Genomic DNA, 20,326 nt, shown 5'->3' on the forward strand with positions numbered 1-20,326 from the left:
CCACAGGGGTAGAATTTTAGTTTTTTTTTTTTTTTTCCTCAATGCACTCGTCTTCGCTAGCGTTGACCTCTTTTTCCTCATATTAGATACAAACAGAGGCGGCTCAACGGAGTTGGTGACCCAAAACCAAGTTGTATTACAAGGCCTATTATTAAAATTATTTCATAAAAGTCAATGCAATACAAGTCATCATAAGATACAAAAGAATTGGCTTTATTGAAAAGAAACCCAGAAAAGAAAAAAGACTAGTGAGATTGATAACATAAGTAACAATAATTATATATATATATATATATATATATATATATATATAACTAAAATTAGCTATGGACTTCGTCGCTTAGTTGCCGATAGTTAATAGAATATTTTAATAATCCGTTGATAAATAGGATTGGCGACAATTTCCTATTGCTAAATAGGATTATCGACGATTTTTTGTTGTTTAGCTACAACAATTGTCCGTCGTTAATTCCTTATTTTTCAGTATTGGCAAATAGGAACATAGAGAGAATGATCGTAAAACCAGGTCAATGGAATAAAATTGCAGACCTAAAAAGAATGGTGTCAAACTGAGGAGCAGAGTAACGTAGTAAACAAAAATTTTTTATGACAATTTCAGCAAAAGTGACAGGAATATATAAAACACTCAACAAGTTCTACAAAACACTCAGCAAAGAAACTATTACAACCAGAAACATCACATTGACAGCCTTAGAAGTAAATGCGTTGCTCTTATCGCTGCTAGGTTTACTTGCTTGGATCATGATTTTGAATTTACAGGTTCCACCGGGTGGTGATGGATCCGTGTTTGTGACAATCGAAAGGTTTGGAAACTTGCAGGCAGTAGGTAGCTGGTCGTTTTCCTGATAGTAACTGTTGAATGCATACGAAATGTTGCCACGAGCATCTAGATCCGCGCACGACGTCCCATGTCCGAGGCTGGTGCAATCAGCATGCGAACATGCATAGCCCACACTATCAGCCAGCTGAGGATCATCAAGGCTAGCCGAGGGTGACAACACGCACCACTTGCGATCCAGATAACGGACCCCACTTGCTGCTACTAAACCACCTCCGTTGTTTCCACCCAGGGAAAGAGTATACTTAGGCGTACCATCGAAGTAAAATATTCCCCAATGTCGTTCAAAGTTGCCTGGCTGGATGCTTTTCGCGTCCTCATCAATCAGACTGAACAGGTAAGCATCTATGGGGCCAGGTCTCATTGGAGTCCCCTTTCCACCTAAAATATGAGTCATGAATCCTTGGTTGAATCTTTGGGCAGCCTTTAAGTTTGCGTTGTTGTCTCCGTCCGTTGGCCATCCAATTTCCCCTATTATAATCGACATATTTGGGAATCCGTTTTTCTGCAATGCCCAAAGGAGGGTATCGTGGTTTGCATCAAACACGTTGTTGTAGATTTTCCCATTGTCATCTATGGGGCTTGAGTATCCGTCGAAGAAAGCGTAGTCAGCAGGAAAGTTGGGATCATTATATAGACTTATAAAGGGATAGATATTGACAGTAAATGCGCCTCCATTGTCATTTAAGAACTTGACAATGTTCACCATGAGATCACGGATGTCTTGGCGGAAGTCACCTGTTGAAGGTTGTGAACTTGAACTCTCGTATACATCGGCATTGAGAGGAATTGTTACTTTCACCCGATTGCCTAGACCGGCTTTTATGAGGGCTGCCTGGATGTTTTGAAGAGCTGGGAATGTTGTTGGCAGATATGTTCCGTTTAACTGAGATAGAAATGGTTCATTGCCAACTGCAACATATCTGAACAGAAAATAACTTCATTAGCAATAGATTTATTCTGTCCAATCTCCTGGTTTCATTGAACTTATAGCCATTTAAGAATTCATCTAGCATAAGGTCTACAAGAACATTCTGAATTTCTGATTGTCGAAACACAGGGTATGTGCCATCAGCTTCATATTCCTTTCATTCATTTTATTATGTTAAATGCCTACCTGTTGATACTAAAGTAAGAAGCAATTCCTACTAACAACAAGAAGGCACAGCCATTATTGAAATTGACTTTTTTTTTTTTTGGGTGGGGTACTTATTGGTTGGTGAATTTCCAAATTCCAATCCTTTAGTCCAACTTTTTTTAAGTTGTAGAAAGGATTGTGCAGATATGAGAATTTACTATATTCATTAAAAATAATTACTCATAAATAAAAAGATTGTCATTTTCGACTTAATGAAAGTTTAAGAAATAAAGAAAAGACTTTTGATATGTGTGGTCCAAAACAGACCTTAGATATTTGTGTGGCTGTAAATTATCTCATAAAGTTAAATTGTTTCTAAATATAGAAAGGGAACAATCTTTTTGAGACATACTAAAAAGGAAAGGAGGACAATCTTTTTGGGACAGAAGTTGTATCATTTATCAAACTTTTTGAATTTACTTATGTTGGGCAGCATGAAAACACACCATTTTTATACAAGGGCTGCACAAGAATAGGGCAGGTTACTTAAATTACAGCCAATAAGTTCCTCGTAGTTAACTAATCATAAATAAATACTTGAAAATCAGACAAAAAAAAATGTTCAAAAAATTTAAATATATCAGAGAAAACTGCAAAATCTAGTTACTCCAACTGTCAGGATAAGATAATCTTCAACTTAAATTTGAGACATACTATAAATGAACCAATCCTTCAGATTTCAGAAATCTCAAAAGAAACAATGAATATACTAGAAGAATATTCCCCAAATTGAATGAGACAAGAAAACAATGAGACTGCAAAATAAAGATAACAACAGCTATAAGGACTTCATTTAACACCTGACAAGTGTATACTGTATAATTTAACCTAGGATAGCGGACTAGTCATAATTTTTATCAGGTTATCATTTTTTTTTTTTTTCACCATCAGTATATATAACTTAAAAAGCCAACAATAATGAGAAGAAACTCACTTGATATCAACACTATTGGAAGAGACATATGAAGAGAGATTCTTTTCTACCCATTTCTCAGCAGCACCCAAACTGTTAGCTAAACTCCAAAGCATTTCATTTGGGATTCCAACCATGACTTCAATTCCAGAACCACTGAGTGCTTTGAAGATATCTGAATCTGCATCAAACAGCTTCACTTTCTGAATCCCATTGTCCTTCAGCATCTTCACTACTATGTTTGGTGGCAATGGATGTGTTGCTTGTGTTCCCCAGTTTGCTCCTATTCCATGCACTTTTCCCAGTACCATAAACCCCAAAATCATTGAAATCCAAAAACCAACTTTCATCCCCAAAATTCCCATCTCCCTCTTACACCAGAATCAAGAACTTGCTGAAACAAGAAAAACAGAAACTATACTTGGAATTATTTCATTCCAAAAACACCATGATCATATTTATCTCTGTTTTTTAACTTTTTTTTTTACTCCCAAACTAGCTCAAAAATCCAAAAGGGTCTTCAAGAATTGGAATTTCAAGAGGCTTAAAACTTGCTAGCAACAAGAAAGAAGAGAACTTTATCTGTTTTTGCACTTTCTTACTCCACAACTAGTTCAAGAATCTAAAAGGGTCACCGAGAGTTGGAATTTCAAGAGGGTCAAAACTTGCTAATTACAAGAAAGATGAGAACTTTATCTGTTTTTAACTTTTTACTCACAAACTAGCTCAAGAAACCAAAAGGGTCACCAAGAATTGGAACTTTAAGGGGGTCAAAACTTGCTAACAACAAGAAAGATGAGAACTTTATATGATTTGAACTTTTTTTACTCACAAACTAGCTCAAGAAACCAAAAGGGTCTTCAAGAATTGGAATTTCAAGAGTCTTAAAACCTGCTAACAACAAGAAAGATGAGAACTTTATCTGTTTTGAACTTTTTTACTCACAAACTAGCTCAAGAATCCAATAGGGTCTTCAAGAATTGGAATTTCAAGAGGCACAAAACTTGCAAACAACAAGAAAAGAGAGTAACTTTATTTGTTTTTACACTCCTATGTCACCAAAGATAGTGAAAGATTTGGAATCTAAAAGAGTTGGAAACCAAGGATAGTGAAAGATTTGGAATCTAAAAGAGTTGGAAAACTGTGGTTGAGAGGACAAAGAAAAAGGGTTTGAAAAGAGGAGTTCAAATTTTGAATTGGGAAAGAAAGATCATTTGTAGGAGAAGCTGAAAAAGATACCAAAACAGAGGAGGCAAGAAAGCATAAAAATGAAATGAAAACAGAGAAAAAAAAAAAAGGGAGTGTTCAAAAGATCAGCACTTTACATCCCAAGGAAGAAAACCAATCCTGTTGTTAATGGAATTTTTACAAATATAAAAAGTGAAGTGTATTCTAGAGCTTCTGAGTATGAGTCAGAGTCACAAATACTTGTCCAAGAAGAAGAGAAATTTGAGGATGATAGCTACATACGAGATGGTGATATATACATAATTTTCTTGGATATTTAAATATATATATATATATATCTACTCAAGTGAAGTGTATGCCTATAAGTGCGCAAGTAAAGCAAAACTTAAACTGAACTATGTTAGACTACACATGATCAGTGTTTGCTTTTGCTTTTTGAGTTTTTGTCGCAAAATAATTGTTTAAATGTCACATACTTTTTTTTTCCCTTGTCCGGTACCCTATTGGAGCCCGATTATATCCGAATTCGCGCCTCGTAGGGCTCCATTCGGGAGGCAACCGCTCCCTACCGATAATTTTTAATGTCAGAGAGCTAAAGAGCCTTTAGTTAAGAGATGGCTTTCCATCAATTCTGTACCACATCGCTCGTAGTAGTTATGTTCAATACTTTTTCTCTCCACAATTACATAAATTATTTCAATTTTCTTGCATTTGTTTTTTTTAATTTCTCACTTGGTGATCTGTACCGCCTTAGTCTTCGACTAATTTGAGTTTGCGTCGCAAAATTCCAATTTTGAGAGTAAAACGCTCTCCATTAAAGACAACTTCATTCCTACGATTCGAACTTGGAACGACCGATTTAAAACGGAGGATTACATTTACTGACTACTCTCACGATCTTTTGATGGTAAACTTTATATTCAGTTGTGCAAAAAGTTAGATGAGGTCTGCTTTTGCAATTTTGCCGCACAATAATTGCTCATTATTATGACAAAAGCAAAGGATATGACAAGTTCTATGTAAATGTTTTTTTTTTTTTTTTTTTGGAATATTAAGAAGTTACTTAAAATCTGCTTCAGTACTTCTTTATAGTGTACTATAATATTTTCTTCCAGAAATGAAAATGAGCTTTAACAAAGACCAAATCATAATTCATAACTAGTGAACCCTTGTGTCGTCACATTTAACTCTTCTTTTAGGTGGTACATTATTATAATCCTTGCTAAATATCTGTTCTTAGTCATTTCGTTTAAGATTGATAGATTAAATTCTAATTCTCTTTCCTAAATTGAATTTGACCTTTTATTGATAAGTCACCTCATAGAATTAATGCTTACATTTTTTGTTCAAATAATCTCTTAGACTGTCTATCTCATTATATCTACGTATAAAAGAATCCATCTTATCGTTCACGCCATAACCTTAACATGTATTATTGTATAAATACAAATAAGACGCTCAACCACCAAAGCTTTAACTAAAGCTTTCGACTTCAAGCCTAAAATAAAAAATTTCTTGGTAGGAAGAGAACTACTCCAAGCTTACCTGTCGTGAATATCTAAAATTATATATTTCCTATAGCTAAAATGTAAGTGTGGCTTTCTTTACCGACATTATACTTGTATAGATTGTGGTGTGTGTTTTTGTGTATATATAACCACACGTTCCGCAAATAAATGGTGAAAAAGCCTTGTCAAAGTGGTCCGCCCTTCTTTTTGAGCTGCACATTATTTAGTGTCCAATTCATCAACATGGAAAATTCTAAAATCATCTTACTTGCATATATAATATTAAAGTGCGACCTCAATTATTCTCCCAACATTTCTAATGCAACAATATTTTTCTTTTCTTTTTCTCTTTTGGAAAGAGATATTTTCTTAGTAATTGTATAAGGACATAAAAATAGAAAGAAAGAAAAAATTATGACCATTTTAAATTCCCATTTTAATGTAGTTGAGAAAAAAGATAGTACTAAAAGTTAAAGTATCTTGAGTGTTGTATGATTGATGGCAGAGAAAAAGAGGGGAAACAAGTGTGTGCATGGGGTCACAAATGGCTTTTTAGTCATCCCTTGACGCTTTAGACTTTTACCAGAGAATTAGGTTATAGGTTTACTCACTTGGAAGAAAGATTAGGTGTGAGACCTATAAATAGAACTAAAGTCTCTGGATAAAAAATAAAAAAAATTTACTTGAACTTCTAAGAAAAAATATGCATATTAACTTTTAATTTAGTATATTCTAAGATTTTTTTTTTACCCTTCTAGGAAGAAATAATAAGTCTTATAGTTGATCAAAATTATATGAGTTCCATTTTTACGGGAAACGGCTGAATGTTTGTTAAGGTTAAGTCGTATGATTTATGAAGCTAGTTTTATTATTCTTCATGCAAATATTTTATTTTCTTGAACAATAAAAGAGTAACGCCTGAGATAAGAATATTTTGAGTTGTTATTTTTTTAAGTCTTACATCAAAACATTATGATTTTTATTGCTGTATCTATTAGTAGAATAACCTATTTTAGTTGTTTGATCTAGTTGTTTTGCCATTTTTCAATTAAAAGTGTTGTACAAATATATCCACACTTTACTTTTGGTAATGCATTAATTCGAAGTCCCACACTACTTTTAGTAATGCCTTATTTACGAATATTACTTGTGAATTTGAAGTGCACTTTGGTGACTGCCTAGGGGCCTAGGGGTGTTCACGGTTTGGTTAAAAACCGATTCAAACCGAAAACCAAAACTAAACTGATTGAATAAATCGACATTTACTTAGGTTAGGTTTGGTTTGGTTTTGAATTTTTAAAAACCGATAATATTTGGTTTGGTTTTGGTTTTACTAAAAGCAAACCGAAGAAAAAACCAAACCGAACTGACATATTTTATACATAATTTTTATAATTATAGATATACAATATATTAATTTTTATAAATACTTTAAATAATTTATATAATTTTTAAGCAAAAATTTATTTTATCTCTAATAGGCTAATGAACTTTATACCTTAAGCCGATTTTAAAAAAGAAATCCATGAATTCAAACTCATTTATTCAAAGAAACAATTATATGAGATTTACCTAGATTTTTTTTTTAATTTCTTATAAATTTTATTCAATTAATTTAAATCATAAATCTTAAGACATTTTCTCCATAATGCAAGAAACTATAGCTACCACAATAAAAGGGTAATAATGGATTATAAGTTGGAAAATGATAGAAAATTCTCTCCTAATTGTAGGAAAAAACATGAAAGAGAGAAATACCGTTAATTTTCTTAAAAACCGACCCATACCGACTACAACCAAACCGATGGATGCGTATTATATTTGGTTTGGTTTGGTTTTAATAATTTTAAAACCAACTAGATTGGTTTGGTTTTGATTTTAACCCAAAATCGACCCAAACCGACCCATGAACACCCTAGCTTAGGGCTATTGAACCCTAAAGTTCGTTAACGAAAAAAATGACTTCCCCTTGGTAGATTACTAGATTAAAACAAATTCACGTAGATTACGATAAGATTAGAAGAAAAGAAACTTTTTACCATATAAAAAGGGGGGATTTTGTTTAAAGCTAATGAACAGAAGTTCCTAATTTATTGTCTTTGGTTTCCCTTTTGGTTATCATTGTGGGTGTATAAAATAAAAAATAAAATAGTCAAAAGGTTAAAGGTGAGAGGTCCTTATTGGCTTATTGTTTAATCATATATTAAGATTTTTTTTTTCATCAATCATATATTAAGATAGAGAAAATAGTCAGATGCCCCTCAACGTTTGATCGCTTTAATTATGACGCACCCAATCTTTGCGGGCGCTCTATTACCCCCTGAGCATTTTAAAAGTGGAATAATTTACCCCTGAATGCTGAGGTGGCAAAGAAAGTGCATTTCACTCTCTCAAAGAGATTGACACACAAAAATAGTTTATAAAAACTGTATTTTTATTTAATTTTCTGATTTGTTTATATCTTTCTCTTTCTTTTTCATTTTCTTTCTCTTCTTTCTTCTTCTCTTCAACAGGTCACCGGATTTTGGTTACCGGAAAAATTTCCACCGGCAAACTCCACTTTTTCTCATAACAACAAATTAGATCAAAACGACCCATCAATCTAAATGCCAACATTAAATAAAATAAGAATCAAATCAAGAATTTAGCTAGATAAGAAAACTTAATATCATGAACACCCATAACAAACCTGCAAATTTGAGTAAAACTAGACGAATCTCTACACTAATTGCTATAAGACAGATCAGATCTTGAAGTAAGGAAGGAAATTGTGACATGAAAAAGAAATTAAAAAAAAATGGAATAATTTGGCAACCTCCGCCATCTCCCTCTTCAACTCCGACGACTTTCTTTTTTCTTTTTTTAATTTAAGCTAGTGCAAAGTTTTCTCAATGAACCAATACTTTGTCTATTGATTTTTGGTAGCCTTTGATTATTGGGTTTCTATTTTTCTTCAATTTGGAGCTCTAAAATTGTTTAATGGTGGAAAAATGGTGGAAGTATGTTAGAAAGAAGAACAATTAGGGAAAATGGGTTTCTATTTTTCTTCAATTTGGAGCTCTAAAATTGAAAAATAGTGGAAACATGGTGGATGTATGTTAGAAAGAAGAACAATTAGGGAAAAATTAGTAAAAAAATGGATTTAAATGAAAAATACACGTGTTAAATGCTGGTTAGCGCGTATGTTTCACTGCATACTTCAAATCTAGGCATAGCGTTTCGGGGGGGGGGGGGCAAATTATTCCGCTTGTAAAATGATCAGGGGGTAATAAGACGCCAGCAAAGGTTCGATGCGTCATAATTAAACCAGCCAAACATTGAGTTGGATGCGTCATAATTAAACCAGTCAAACATTGAGGGGGGCATCTGACTATTTTCTATATTAAGATATGAAAATATATTTGAAGGTTGCTTAATTAGATGAACTTTAGAGTTCAACATATCCTAGCCCTAGGCAGTCACCAAAGTGCACTTCAAATTCACAAGTAATATTCGTAATAATGCTTACTAAAAGTAGTGTGGGACTTCGAATTAATGCATTACCAAAAGTAAAGTGTGGATATATTTCCACAACACTTTTAATTGAAAAAGTGGCAAAACAAATAGATCAAACAACTAAAATAGGATATTCTACTAATAGATACAGCAATAAAAAACATAATGTTTGATTTAAGACTAAAAAAGTAACAACTCGAAATATTCTTATCTCGGGCGGTACTTTTTTTTTTTTTTTTCGTTTTATTTTCTTGAGTTCAATACCTACGATACAAACTATCTAAAAATTAATATGAAACTGGAAATTAGTATATACCGATGTGCGAGAGAGCATGAGAGAGACATTCTAAGACCTTTTCTTTTGTTAATTCTAAAAAGTTAAATTTACTCTTGAAATATTTAATTTATCTTATCCTATAATTTGTCAATCCATTTATGAGAGTTCTCATTGTTATTTTTCATCTTAAATGTGCTTCTTCTATTAACATCGTCTATTTGACTCTAGCATTTGCCATGATGGAATCATAATAAAAAGAAATTAAATTACTCCTAAAACGATCAAATTGGTTTAAATATACATTTTTCAGTAAGTAATTAGAAGTATGCTGCTGAAAAATTAAAAATATCAAATTTATAGGGATAAGAAGACTGACTTGCGCATGGTGTTTGTTGACCTAGAGAAGGCTTACGGCAAAGTCCCAAGGGAGGTGCTGTGGAGATGTCTGGAAGCTAGAGGTGTTCCATGAAGAGCTTACATTAGAGTGATTAAGGACATGTATGATGGAGCCAAGACCCGGGTGATGACAGTTGGAGGTGACTCAGAACATTTTCCAGTCACGATCGGCCTACATCAGGGGTCCGCTCTTAGCCCGTTTTTGTTTACTCTGGTAATGGACACACTGACAAGCCACATTCAAGGAGAGGTGTCGTGGTGCATGTTGTTTGCAGATGACATTGTGCTTATTGACGAGTCGCAGAGCGGTGTTAACTCGAGACTGGAGGTTTGGAGACAGACCCTGGATCGGAGTCGAAAGCTTTCAAGTTGAGCAGGACTAAGACAGAGTACTTAGAGTGCAAGTTCAGTGATGTGATTCAGATAGAGGACGAGGACATGTAGCTAGATACTCAGGTCATCCCGAAGAAAGAAAGTTTCAAGTACCTGGAGTCAATCATCCAAGGGAATGGCGAGATTGAGGACAATGTCACACATCGTATTGGAGCGGGATGGATGAAAAGGAAGCTCGCATCGGGGGTGTTGTGCTATAAAAAGGTGCCGCCCATACTAAAGGGAAAGTTCTACAAAGTGGTGGTTAGACAGACTATATTGTATGGGACGGAATGCTGGCCAGTTAAAAAAGCCCATGTCCAGAAAATGAAGGTAGCAGAGAGGCGGATGCAAAGATAGATGTGCGGGCATACCGGGAGAGATAGGATTCGGAATGAAGTGATTCGGGACAAGGTGGGTGTGGCCCCAGTGGTGGATAAGATGCGGGAAGGGAGGTTGAGATGGTTCGGCCATGTGTAGTGGAGATGCGTAGATATGCCAGTGAGGAGGTGGGTGTAGCCCCAGTGGTGGGCCTGAAGAGAGGGAGGGGTAGGCCGAAGAAGGCCTGGGGAGAGGTGATTCGACAGGATATGGCGCTACTTCAGCTTACAGAGGACATGACCGGTGATAGGAGGGGGTGGAGGTCGAGTATCAGGGTAGAGGGCTAGTAGGGGGCCGCGAGGATTTCTTTTCCGTATTAAGAGTATTATTCTCTTTATTCACTCGCTTATTTTTTCTAGATCTCTCATATAGCATGCTTGCTTCTTTCTTTAACGTCATTTATCCTATTATATGCTGCTATTACTGCTTATTAGTATTGTTGTCTTGACACCTTATCTTGGTAAGTGCTAGAAATGACCTTCCTACCTCTCGAGGTGGAGTAAGATCCTGCGTACACTCTATCCTCTCCGTACCCCACCTCGTAAATATCTTGGGTATGTTGTTGTTGTTGTTGTACTAATTACAATCATTATGGGAAGGTGAGATGAAAAATAGCATAAGAACTTTTACAGAGATAAAAATAAGACAAGCACAAAATAAATATACCCTTACCGCTTCCATTTAGCCTAATTATGATATTAATTTGTTAATGAGAACTATATCTTGACACGTGTCATAATCCTAAAAGACCTAGACTTACCCGCTCCATATGAAGGGCATATTTGGTCCCACGTACATACTTTGAGGGCATATTTGACCCACGCGCATACTTTGAGGACATTTTGGCCCACAAAAGAATTTCAAAGGAGCAATTACACGGTGACCAAAAAAATATGAGTCTGACTTGAGAAAAATATATCATAATTTAGATCTAGAAGTTGAGAAGAAAATTAGGGGATTCGTTTATTCAGTCTAGGATGTCATTTTTAGATGAAAAATCATATAAATTAGTGTTCTTGACCGACCACAGTTTGAATTTCTCTTCCCACAAATGATTTAGGTTTTTTTTTTTTTTACACTACTTTTGCTTCTCTTTGATCGCATTTAAGATTTACAGGAAAAAACAATTAATTTGAGAGAAATTTCATCATTACAAACTTCTATTACATTGCCATGAACCAACAAGGCAACCAATTAATAAACAAATATCATAAAAGATTAAGACTTTAACGGACCAAATATACCCTCAAAGTATGCGTGTGAAAATATACCCTTCATATGGAGTATGTCTCTCAGGATTATGACACGTATCAAGATCTGGTGCTAATTGATTAACTAATCTCGTAGTTAAGTTAACCGGGGAAACTATTTAAAATAAAAATATATTTGGACCAAGTATATGACGGTAAACACAAGGACATATCTAAACCTTTTCCATAAAATACATCTCAAATATTATTGGTATTTCGACCATTTAAAAAAGAAAAAAAAAAGGGTCTTCGACAAGTTCGAGGTCCTCTAAATAGAATGTGGACAACCTTCTTTCCCACGTTGGCTCAGAATTCCGTTAAGAGTAAAGCTCTTCGGACATTTCAATGAAAAAAATTGGACCCTTCATCTCTTATCATTTTCCACATTATACGCTGATATAGAGTGGCAACTCCATGTTTTAAAGCGTTGAATATATAATCTGTGCTAATTATATATTTTGCAGATAAGGTGAAACAGTAATCTCACGTCTTATCTTTTTGGCTCTAAATCATCCCCACTTCGTCAAAATTTAACTCTTTTCAGTCTGGTTTCGTGTTAATCTTAGTACATGCATGCAACAAAAAAAAAGTACAGTTTTGGATCTTTACTATTTTAGAATTAAATCCTTCATGCAAAAAGAAAATATGTTCCTATAAAGTTCTGCCCGTGTTAGCAGTGCCGGAGCCACTCATGGCCAAGGTGGTCACCTGCACACCCTTGGCTGGAAAATGATACTAGTATATGGATTAGATATTATAGTTAACTGGATATAAATTAAATTTTGAACACCCTTAAAATAGTTGAGATAAATAGCTTAGAGGTAAAGGGTGTTCAATTTTACCTAAAAGTCACGGTTTAAAGCTTGCGTCAAACGCTAGTGATCTTCATTCTTTAAAAGAAAACATACAAATAATGTCTGAAGCTGTTTGGTTGATTTGTATTTGCACTTATTTTCTTCCATGTTCCGACTAAACTTTTTTGTATTTGAGTTATGATTTGCATTTGGTTTATTCCTATGTTGGTTTGGAGTTACGTTATCATTTTTGTCGTTCTTTCTTAGTCTTTCTTCTTTCCTTCCTATTTCCTAGAAAAGAAGAAGACGTATTGTTAAAAAGAAGACAACGAGATCTAATAGCAAGTTAGCTACCACTTATTTTATTCTCTTTTCTTTTTAAATTGCTTTTGTGAACATTATATTATTCAACTTTGTTCTCTTTCTTTTTTTTTTTTTTCAAAGAAAATTAATTAGTCGTTATCTCTCACTTTGTAACATTCTCGGAATGCCCCTTATTGTTCTCCACTTGTGGGATTACGTACATTGGGTATGTTGTTGTTTGTTGTTCTTTGTCATTTGATACTGTAATCACCGTAAGAGTTTTCTAGCAATGAAATTTATCAAGAATAACTTGCAAAATCAAATGAACCATAAATTTTTAGGCGGGTGTGCAGTGATGATGCATGTTAAAAAAAATTTGTTGCACTCATTCATCTGGAAAAAATTATATACTCTTCAACATTTGAACAACCTTACCAGAATTTCTGGCTCCGCCACTGCGTGTTAGATCATGTTTTAGTTTCAATGTGTTTCTCTTTTTTAATGATATATTGTTTGTCCAGTAGAATCTTTCTGTTCAATTTTCTAAAAGTTTATTTTGGATTTGGTAATTTTAGAAGTTTGGAGGTACAATGGCCATGAGTGTGAAGCATATGTCCATTATTATAGTAACTCTTGGTGTCATATCCTTTATATTTGGGGTTGTTGCTGAGAACAACAAGGTTAGTTGATGATACTACTGGATTTTGAATACTTTTGTTAACAATTTACTTACCTTGTACACGTTCTGCCTTTAATTTCTGTTGAATTTAGTACAATCTGAAAGGGTGATTCCTTTTTTCTTTCTCCATTTTAAGCATTCTAAGGTGGATTCAATTCTTGCATATGGTGAACTAGGACATAGGCCAGACCTAGCAACTTAGCATATGCATAGTTTGTTTCATGGCACTATTGTGTGCTAAAACTATTCTGTTTATTTGTTGAGGTGTTGAATTTTGGGTATCGCTAATATCTAGTGCTAACTACCGATTTGGGTGTCGCTAAAACATAGTGCTAACTACCCTACTTGACTTTTCAAAACTAAACAGAATCAGGAATTGAATAGAGTCTTGTCCTTGAAACACAATCTGCCCTTGTTGTGCTCTCTTACTTATAGCTTGTTTGACCACGCTTTCAAAATCTGCTTATTTTGAAAAACGCTTTTGGAGTGTAGCAGTTTGTGTTTGACTAAGTAATCTGAAAAACACTTTGGCCACTATTAGAGAAGCAATTTGTACTTGCCCTAGATTCAATAAGGGCTTCTAGGGACAAGCTATTTTTTTAGCTTATGAAAAACTGTTCTGAAAACCAGACTGACTACATAAGGGCCTATGGGCTGGAAGCAGTGAATGAGAGTTTTATTTGGGAACCGGTCCCAATTATCAGTTGGTTAAATAAGACGTGGGGTTAGACAAAAGAGGTTATGCATATTGTTGAGAAAAGTCTGTATTCCCTCATCCCCATTTCTCTGAGTTCTGCTTTCTCATCTCCTTCTGATTATACCTCCATTGTTTCTTCAATTGTTGTTCTTCATTCTGTTAGTATTTCATATATAATCGTTCAGTGGTTATAATCAGGGAAGTATGCAACCTTAAAGGTGGGGGTTCAATCGAACCTCTAACTTTTGATGCGGAACATAAATTTATGTGCACAAATTTATTAAAATTATAATAAATAGTAGATATGAACCCATAATTTATTAAAATATAATATAATGGGTTTAACTAAGAATCTTAAAAGGTTCAACCCCTTAAGTTTAAATCCTAGATCCGCATCTGGTTATAATATACATCAGTGTTTGTATCGTGAATTTGGAGTTGTTACAAACACAACTTCTGCTATTGCTCAAGAGCGCTTATTTTCCCCTAAAAGCTTGCTCAAACACCTCAACCCTCTAAAATAAGTTTTTTTAAAAAAAAAAACGAAAAATAAACATTTTTGCCTTCCGGGGAAACTTGGCCAAACATGCTATTAGAATTTAGGTTATACTTTTTCCCGTTTGGCCATAGCAGTTAACTGCTAAGTTTTTATGTAGGTGCTTGATGTTTCTCAATTTCATCTATCCAAAACAATGGAGTGATTATCATTTTATCAGTGGAGAGTAAGATTGCTATGGCCCTAGAGTCTAAATGCATGCAGAGCTAGATGACATTTTCTTGGAGGTTTTCTGTACATAAATTTCTAAAGGGACCTAAACTGATAACCATAAAATAAGCCAGAAGACTAGTATAATAGTATGGAAATTTTTTTCCTTTCACTTCCCTATTTGTGGTCTGTTAGACAGTTGCAATATTTTTCCGAGTAATATAACACGTCAAGACTTTGTATATTGCAAAGAACGATACACGGAAGCATATAAATGCTTTACCTTCTAAATTTCGTTAGAAACATGGCGAATAGATATTTTCTAAGTATGTCCCATTTTCTGTTATTTTTCCGTGTAATCTTGGATTTACTTAGTGTTCTTTTGTTGCAGCCTGCTATTAGTAAAATAGTGCATACATATATATATACAATGCATAATGAGCCAATGAAGTACAACGGCCTTTCGGAGTGACATAAGGTCGGTAACCTCCGAAACAATTTATGGAACCCGTATCGAATCAAAGAAATAATTAAATGACGATAAACATGATAATGTTTCAAGAATCAATCAAATAATTAAGGCTTTAAGATTTGAAACACATAGCATAAGAATGGAGTGAATTTATTATGGAACGCTCATGTTCATGTTCTAGTTGGATTCGTGCCAAAGAAAGAGAAAAGCGAACACCTTACATATCTTATTCGCCAAGCCACCACTTAAAGGAATCCATTACTTCGATGCCTGCCCTTCACCCGAACCTATATATATTGAGAAATATATCTTTAATCATACTTCCATCATATTTCCAGCAACTTATATGCACTAATTATCAAAGATTAATTTGGTTTACGAAAACTTGGGCAGCATCTCTCCTATATCATCTACTTCCTCCAAATACCAAAACAACTCCCAAACAATACCAACAACATCAACAACAATATCCTCAATATTCTACAAGATAAATATGTACAATTCTATCCAAAAACCCCTTCAAACTTCAATCCATAAGCCAACAACACCAACACAATAATTATAACTCTTATTCTTATAAATATTCCTAAATCAATATTAATAAAGAGAGATTCACACCTTACCTTTGCTAGAATAGGAAGACCTTCAATATTTACTTTGAATCCAAGCCAACTCCAATGCAAAACGAAACTATAATTGCGGTTATACGCTATCTGGACCCCGATTAATACTCCATCACTCAAAATTACTCAAAATCCTCACTTTTGTATTGTATATGAGCTCTCATATGTTGCTGAGCTTTCTAGAATATTTTAGGAGATTATGATGGAGAAAAATAGGGTTTTTAACCCTTTTATAGTGGATAAGAGTCGGTTGGCACTGTAGCACTGTAGCAGCGCGCCTTGCTCTGCCCGCCTAACTTGTAACGTCCATAATTCTCTACTCCGACGTCGTATCGACGAGCGGTTTATTGCGTTGGAAACTAGACTTCATGAACTTCAATTTAGGCTTTTGCTTTGCTTCAAAACTCCTCATTTACTAAAAGATATTCTTTCTCAAAGTTGGACAAAAATTGCCCCTCATATTTTCCATAAAATCCGACAAACTTAATTTCCTTGATACACTTGCCCTCCAATTCTTCCGTAGCTTATTATATGAACTTAAACTCTCGTAACCATGAGATAGGTGCATATAATCTCACATATCCTAGGAAGTCCTCCAGGTCTACACTCAAAACAACTAATGCCTAATAGATTTCACGTACAAAACTACGAGGTGTAACATTCTCTCCCCCTTAAAAAACATTCGTCCTCGAATGTTGGAATACCCGAGGGTTAATCAAACTTTCACGGAACGTTAGTAAAGTATCTCTTGTGATTGGAGCACCACTAATCTCCTACATGTCACAAGTCCTAATCGCAAGCCCTACATGATACGGTAATCAATGACACGCAGTCATGCAATGATTAGAATAATATTTCTCATCTTATTGACTCTCAAGGGTTGGGGTATGACTTTTACCTTGTGGGTGATTTGCGGAGAAGGCAGAATCTTGCAAGACTTCTTCTGGGACGGTATTAGCTGGGGCAGGGAATAAATAAGGGTACTTGGACTTCATTTCTGCTTCAGTTTCCCACGTCATCTCTTCCCTGTCTTTACTCCTCCATAGAACCTTTACTGAGCCACATCTTTATTTCTTCCCGTGTTAGATCATGTTCTAGTTTCAATGTGTTTCTCTTTTTTAATTGATATATTGTTTTTCCAGTAGAATCTTTCTGTTCAATTTCCTAAAAGCTGGGTTTTTTGGATTTTTAGGTGGTAATTGCAAGTTTGGAAGTACAATGGCTATGAGTATGAAGCATATGTCCATTATTATAGCAACTCTTGGTGTCATATCCTTTATATTTGGCGTTGTTGCTGAGAACAAGAAGGTTAGTTGATGATACCCCTCATTTTTTCTATTCAATTTCTGTGAAATTGACAATCTGAAAGTGAGGTTCTTTTTTTTTTTTCGTTTTTAAGGGAGTAGATTCATTCTAAGGCGGATTCAATTCTTGCATATGGTGAACAAGGACATATGCCAGACCTAGCAACTTAGCATATGCATAGTTTGTTTCATGGCACGATTGTGTGCTTAAACTATCTGTTTATTTGTTAAGGTGTTGAATTTTGAGTATCGCTAATGTCTAGTGCTAACTACCGATTCGGGTATCGCTAAAACGTAGTGCTAACTACCCTACTGGACTGACTTTTCAAAACTAAAAAGAATCAGGAATTGAATAGAGTCTTGTCCTTGAAAACCCAATCTGCCCTTGTTGTGCTTTCTTACTAATAGCCTGTTTGACCACACTTTCAAAATCTGCTTATTTTGAAAAGTGCTTTTGGAGAGTATTAGGTTGTGTTTGACTAATTAATTTGAAAAATACTTTTGCCAAGCAATTTGTACTTGCCCAGATTCAAAAAGTGCATCTAGGGACAAGCTATTTTTTTAGCTTATGAAAAAACAAACTTCTGTTACTGCTCAGAAGTGTTTATTTTCCCCTAAAAGCTTGCTCAAACACCTCAACTCTCTAAAATAAGTACTTAATTTTGGGAAAAAAAAACTTTTTTGCCTTCAGGGAAGCTTGGCCAAACACGCTGTTAGATTTTCAACATTGGTTATACTTATTCCCGTTTGGCCATAGCAGTTAACTGGGAGGTTTTTATGGATGTGCTTGATGTTTCTCAATTTCATCTATTCAGAAGAATGGAGTGATTATCGTTCTATCAGTGGAGAGAAAGATTGCTATGGCCCTAGAGTCTAGCTGCATGCAGAGCTAGATGACATTTTCTTGGAGGTTTTCCCTTAAATTTCTAAAGGGGACCTATAATAATAACCATAAGATAAGCGTGAAGAACTAGTATAAAAGTTTGGAAACTTTTTTTTTTTTTTTTTTTTCACTTCCCTATTTGTGGTCTGTTAGACAGTGACAATATTTTTCTGAGTAATATAACACTACAAGACTTCGTATGTTGCAAAGAACTACACATGGAAGCATATAAACGCTTTACCTTCTAAATTTCGTTAGAAGCATGGCAACAAGATATTTTCTAAGTATGTCCCATTTCTGTTATTTTTCCTTGTGTCATTTTGGATTTACTTAGTGTTCTTTTGTTGCAGCCTGCAGCTGGAACCGCAATACCAGGAAAAGGGGCTGTTATTTGTAAATATCGATCTGATCCAACTGTTGCCCTAGGCTTTTTGTCTGTTATCTTTCTTGCTGCATCTGCTGTGGCTGGCTTCTCGTCTTTGTTTTACCCATATAAAGGGAAATAAATTCCTCAGGCTGTTCTGCTGAGAAGCACTACTTTTGTTGTATTCCTCAATGTTGCTCTGTAAGTATATTTCACTTCTCTACTATTTCGTGTGTGATATATACGAACTAAATAGATAGCCTATCCCTTTTGCTATTTTCACGTACTTCAGGATAGTTTACATGCCAACTAAATTTCAGAGGGCAACTTTGAGCTGATGTTGCGTCTATTAACATCGACTTGCAAGATGATTTAACCGGCTGGAAATCTCAATGGATGAATAAGATGGAAATACACAACTTTTATTACATATGTGAGCGTGAAGATGCTCTAGGAAATCACCTGGAACAAAATGCAGAGAAAGCTTTTTGACAATTAGTTTTAAGACGACTGGGACGGCATATGAGATGCTTATTATTCCCCTAAAAGATAGAAGTTCATTAGTTACCCCGAATAGAAAAGAAGAAGGCAATAGAAGTTTATTAATGATGAGAAACCCCTGCTACCTAAATAATCCCATAAATCCAAATAAAGTAGAGACTTCAAAGCTTGACTAACAAGTGAGGAAGTTGACTTTGAGAAAGAAAAGGACCTCTGCTAAAGATAATCAGGGATAGAAAGCACTTCTAATGACTATTAATTTTGACCTGAATATTCTGAAGTTAGTGTATGATGCTAATCTGTAGTCAGATAATGCGTGAAACAAAGTTATGGATGGAAAAACTGGTAGTGTGACGATGGTCTTGCAAATCTATCTGACAGCAAACTACTCAAAGCCTTTAAGCAGCATGTTAGTTGAGAAAAAAAAAAAAGAGATTGAACTTTCTAAATTTCTTGTGTTTTTATGGTGTCTTGCAAAGACAGTTTACTTTAGTTTCCTAAGGTTTAAATATATTAAGGCTTGAGAACAAAGACATAGATGTCATGTATCATATATATCCTTACATGAATATCTCATTTTATATTTCTGTGTCTCAGTCGCCTCGCATTAGCTCTTTAGTGATTTTGATGTCCACTGGTAAATGGACTATTCCCACTATATCCACATTGCTTTTTGGAGGGAGGGCGAGCGGAAGAAGAAATTCTAGTCATTTTCGTTTACCTTATTTCAATTCTGTTTATCTTATTTTGCTTTGACTCGTTTGGTTTTGATCTTCTGCTGGTAAATCAAAGGGGTACAACTGGTTTAGCGGCAGCACTGTTGTTGTGGCCTACAATCAGTGAGCAACTTCATATCACGCGGAACATACACCACAATTTGCAAACAGAATGCCCAACTGCCAAGACTGGTCTTCTTGGTGGCGGTGCCTTTTTGTCTCTTGATTCTGCCCTCTTCTGGTTGGTTTGCTTGATGCTAGCTAATAATGCTCGGGAGGATTACTTTGAAGAAACAGAAGATTTTAAAGGCGGGCCAGCAGTAAACTATGAACCAGATGTGGTTATCAAGAGTGCCTAAGCTATATTCTAGTTGAGTTAGAAAAAATGTCTTTTACTTGTTTCATTCTGATGTTGCCACAATCAGGTGGTAGCATGCCTTGCGCTAAAACTTGTTTGTTGCATTTCTATATACATTTGAAATGGTATTATGGATTCGTCTTGCATCT

The 20,326-nt window shown here is 34.9% G+C and overlaps 1 protein-coding gene and 1 pseudogene across 1 annotated transcript; one reads left to right on the forward strand and one right to left on the reverse strand.

Moving 5' to 3' along the window:
- Window positions 1-564: 564 nt before the first annotated feature.
- Window positions 565-4,382, reverse strand: LOC132029939 (glucan endo-1,3-beta-glucosidase 6-like). Its single transcript, XM_059419362.1, has 2 exons — window positions 2,932-4,382; window positions 565-1,782 (listed from the first exon to the last, which is right to left on the reverse strand). The coding sequence occupies exons 1-2, from the start codon at window positions 3,273-3,275 to the stop codon at window positions 657-659; spliced, it is 1,470 nt and encodes a 489-aa protein (XP_059275345.1). The 5' UTR covers window positions 3,276-4,382; the 3' UTR covers window positions 565-656.
- A 7,509-nt stretch (window positions 4,383-11,891) lies between these two features.
- LOC132069319 (uncharacterized) lies at window positions 11,892-20,326 on the forward strand (annotated as a pseudogene).

Source organism: Lycium ferocissimum, chromosome 9 (assembly GCF_029784015.1).
Source record: "Lycium ferocissimum isolate CSIRO_LF1 chromosome 9, AGI_CSIRO_Lferr_CH_V1, whole genome shotgun sequence".
NCBI classification, from domain to species: domain Eukaryota; kingdom Viridiplantae; phylum Streptophyta; class Magnoliopsida; order Solanales; family Solanaceae; genus Lycium; species Lycium ferocissimum.

Bases quoted from the DNA above. Each gene is read 5' to 3' on its own strand.
- LOC132029939 (XM_059419362.1), bottom strand. From the start codon at position 3,275: ATGGGAATTTTGGGGATGAAAGTTGGTTTTTGGATTTCAATGATTTTG. The intron at 1,783-2,931 runs GTGAGTTTCTTC...TTTTCTGTTCAG, and splicing joins TCCAATAGTGTTGATATCAA to ATATGTTGCAGTTGGCAATG.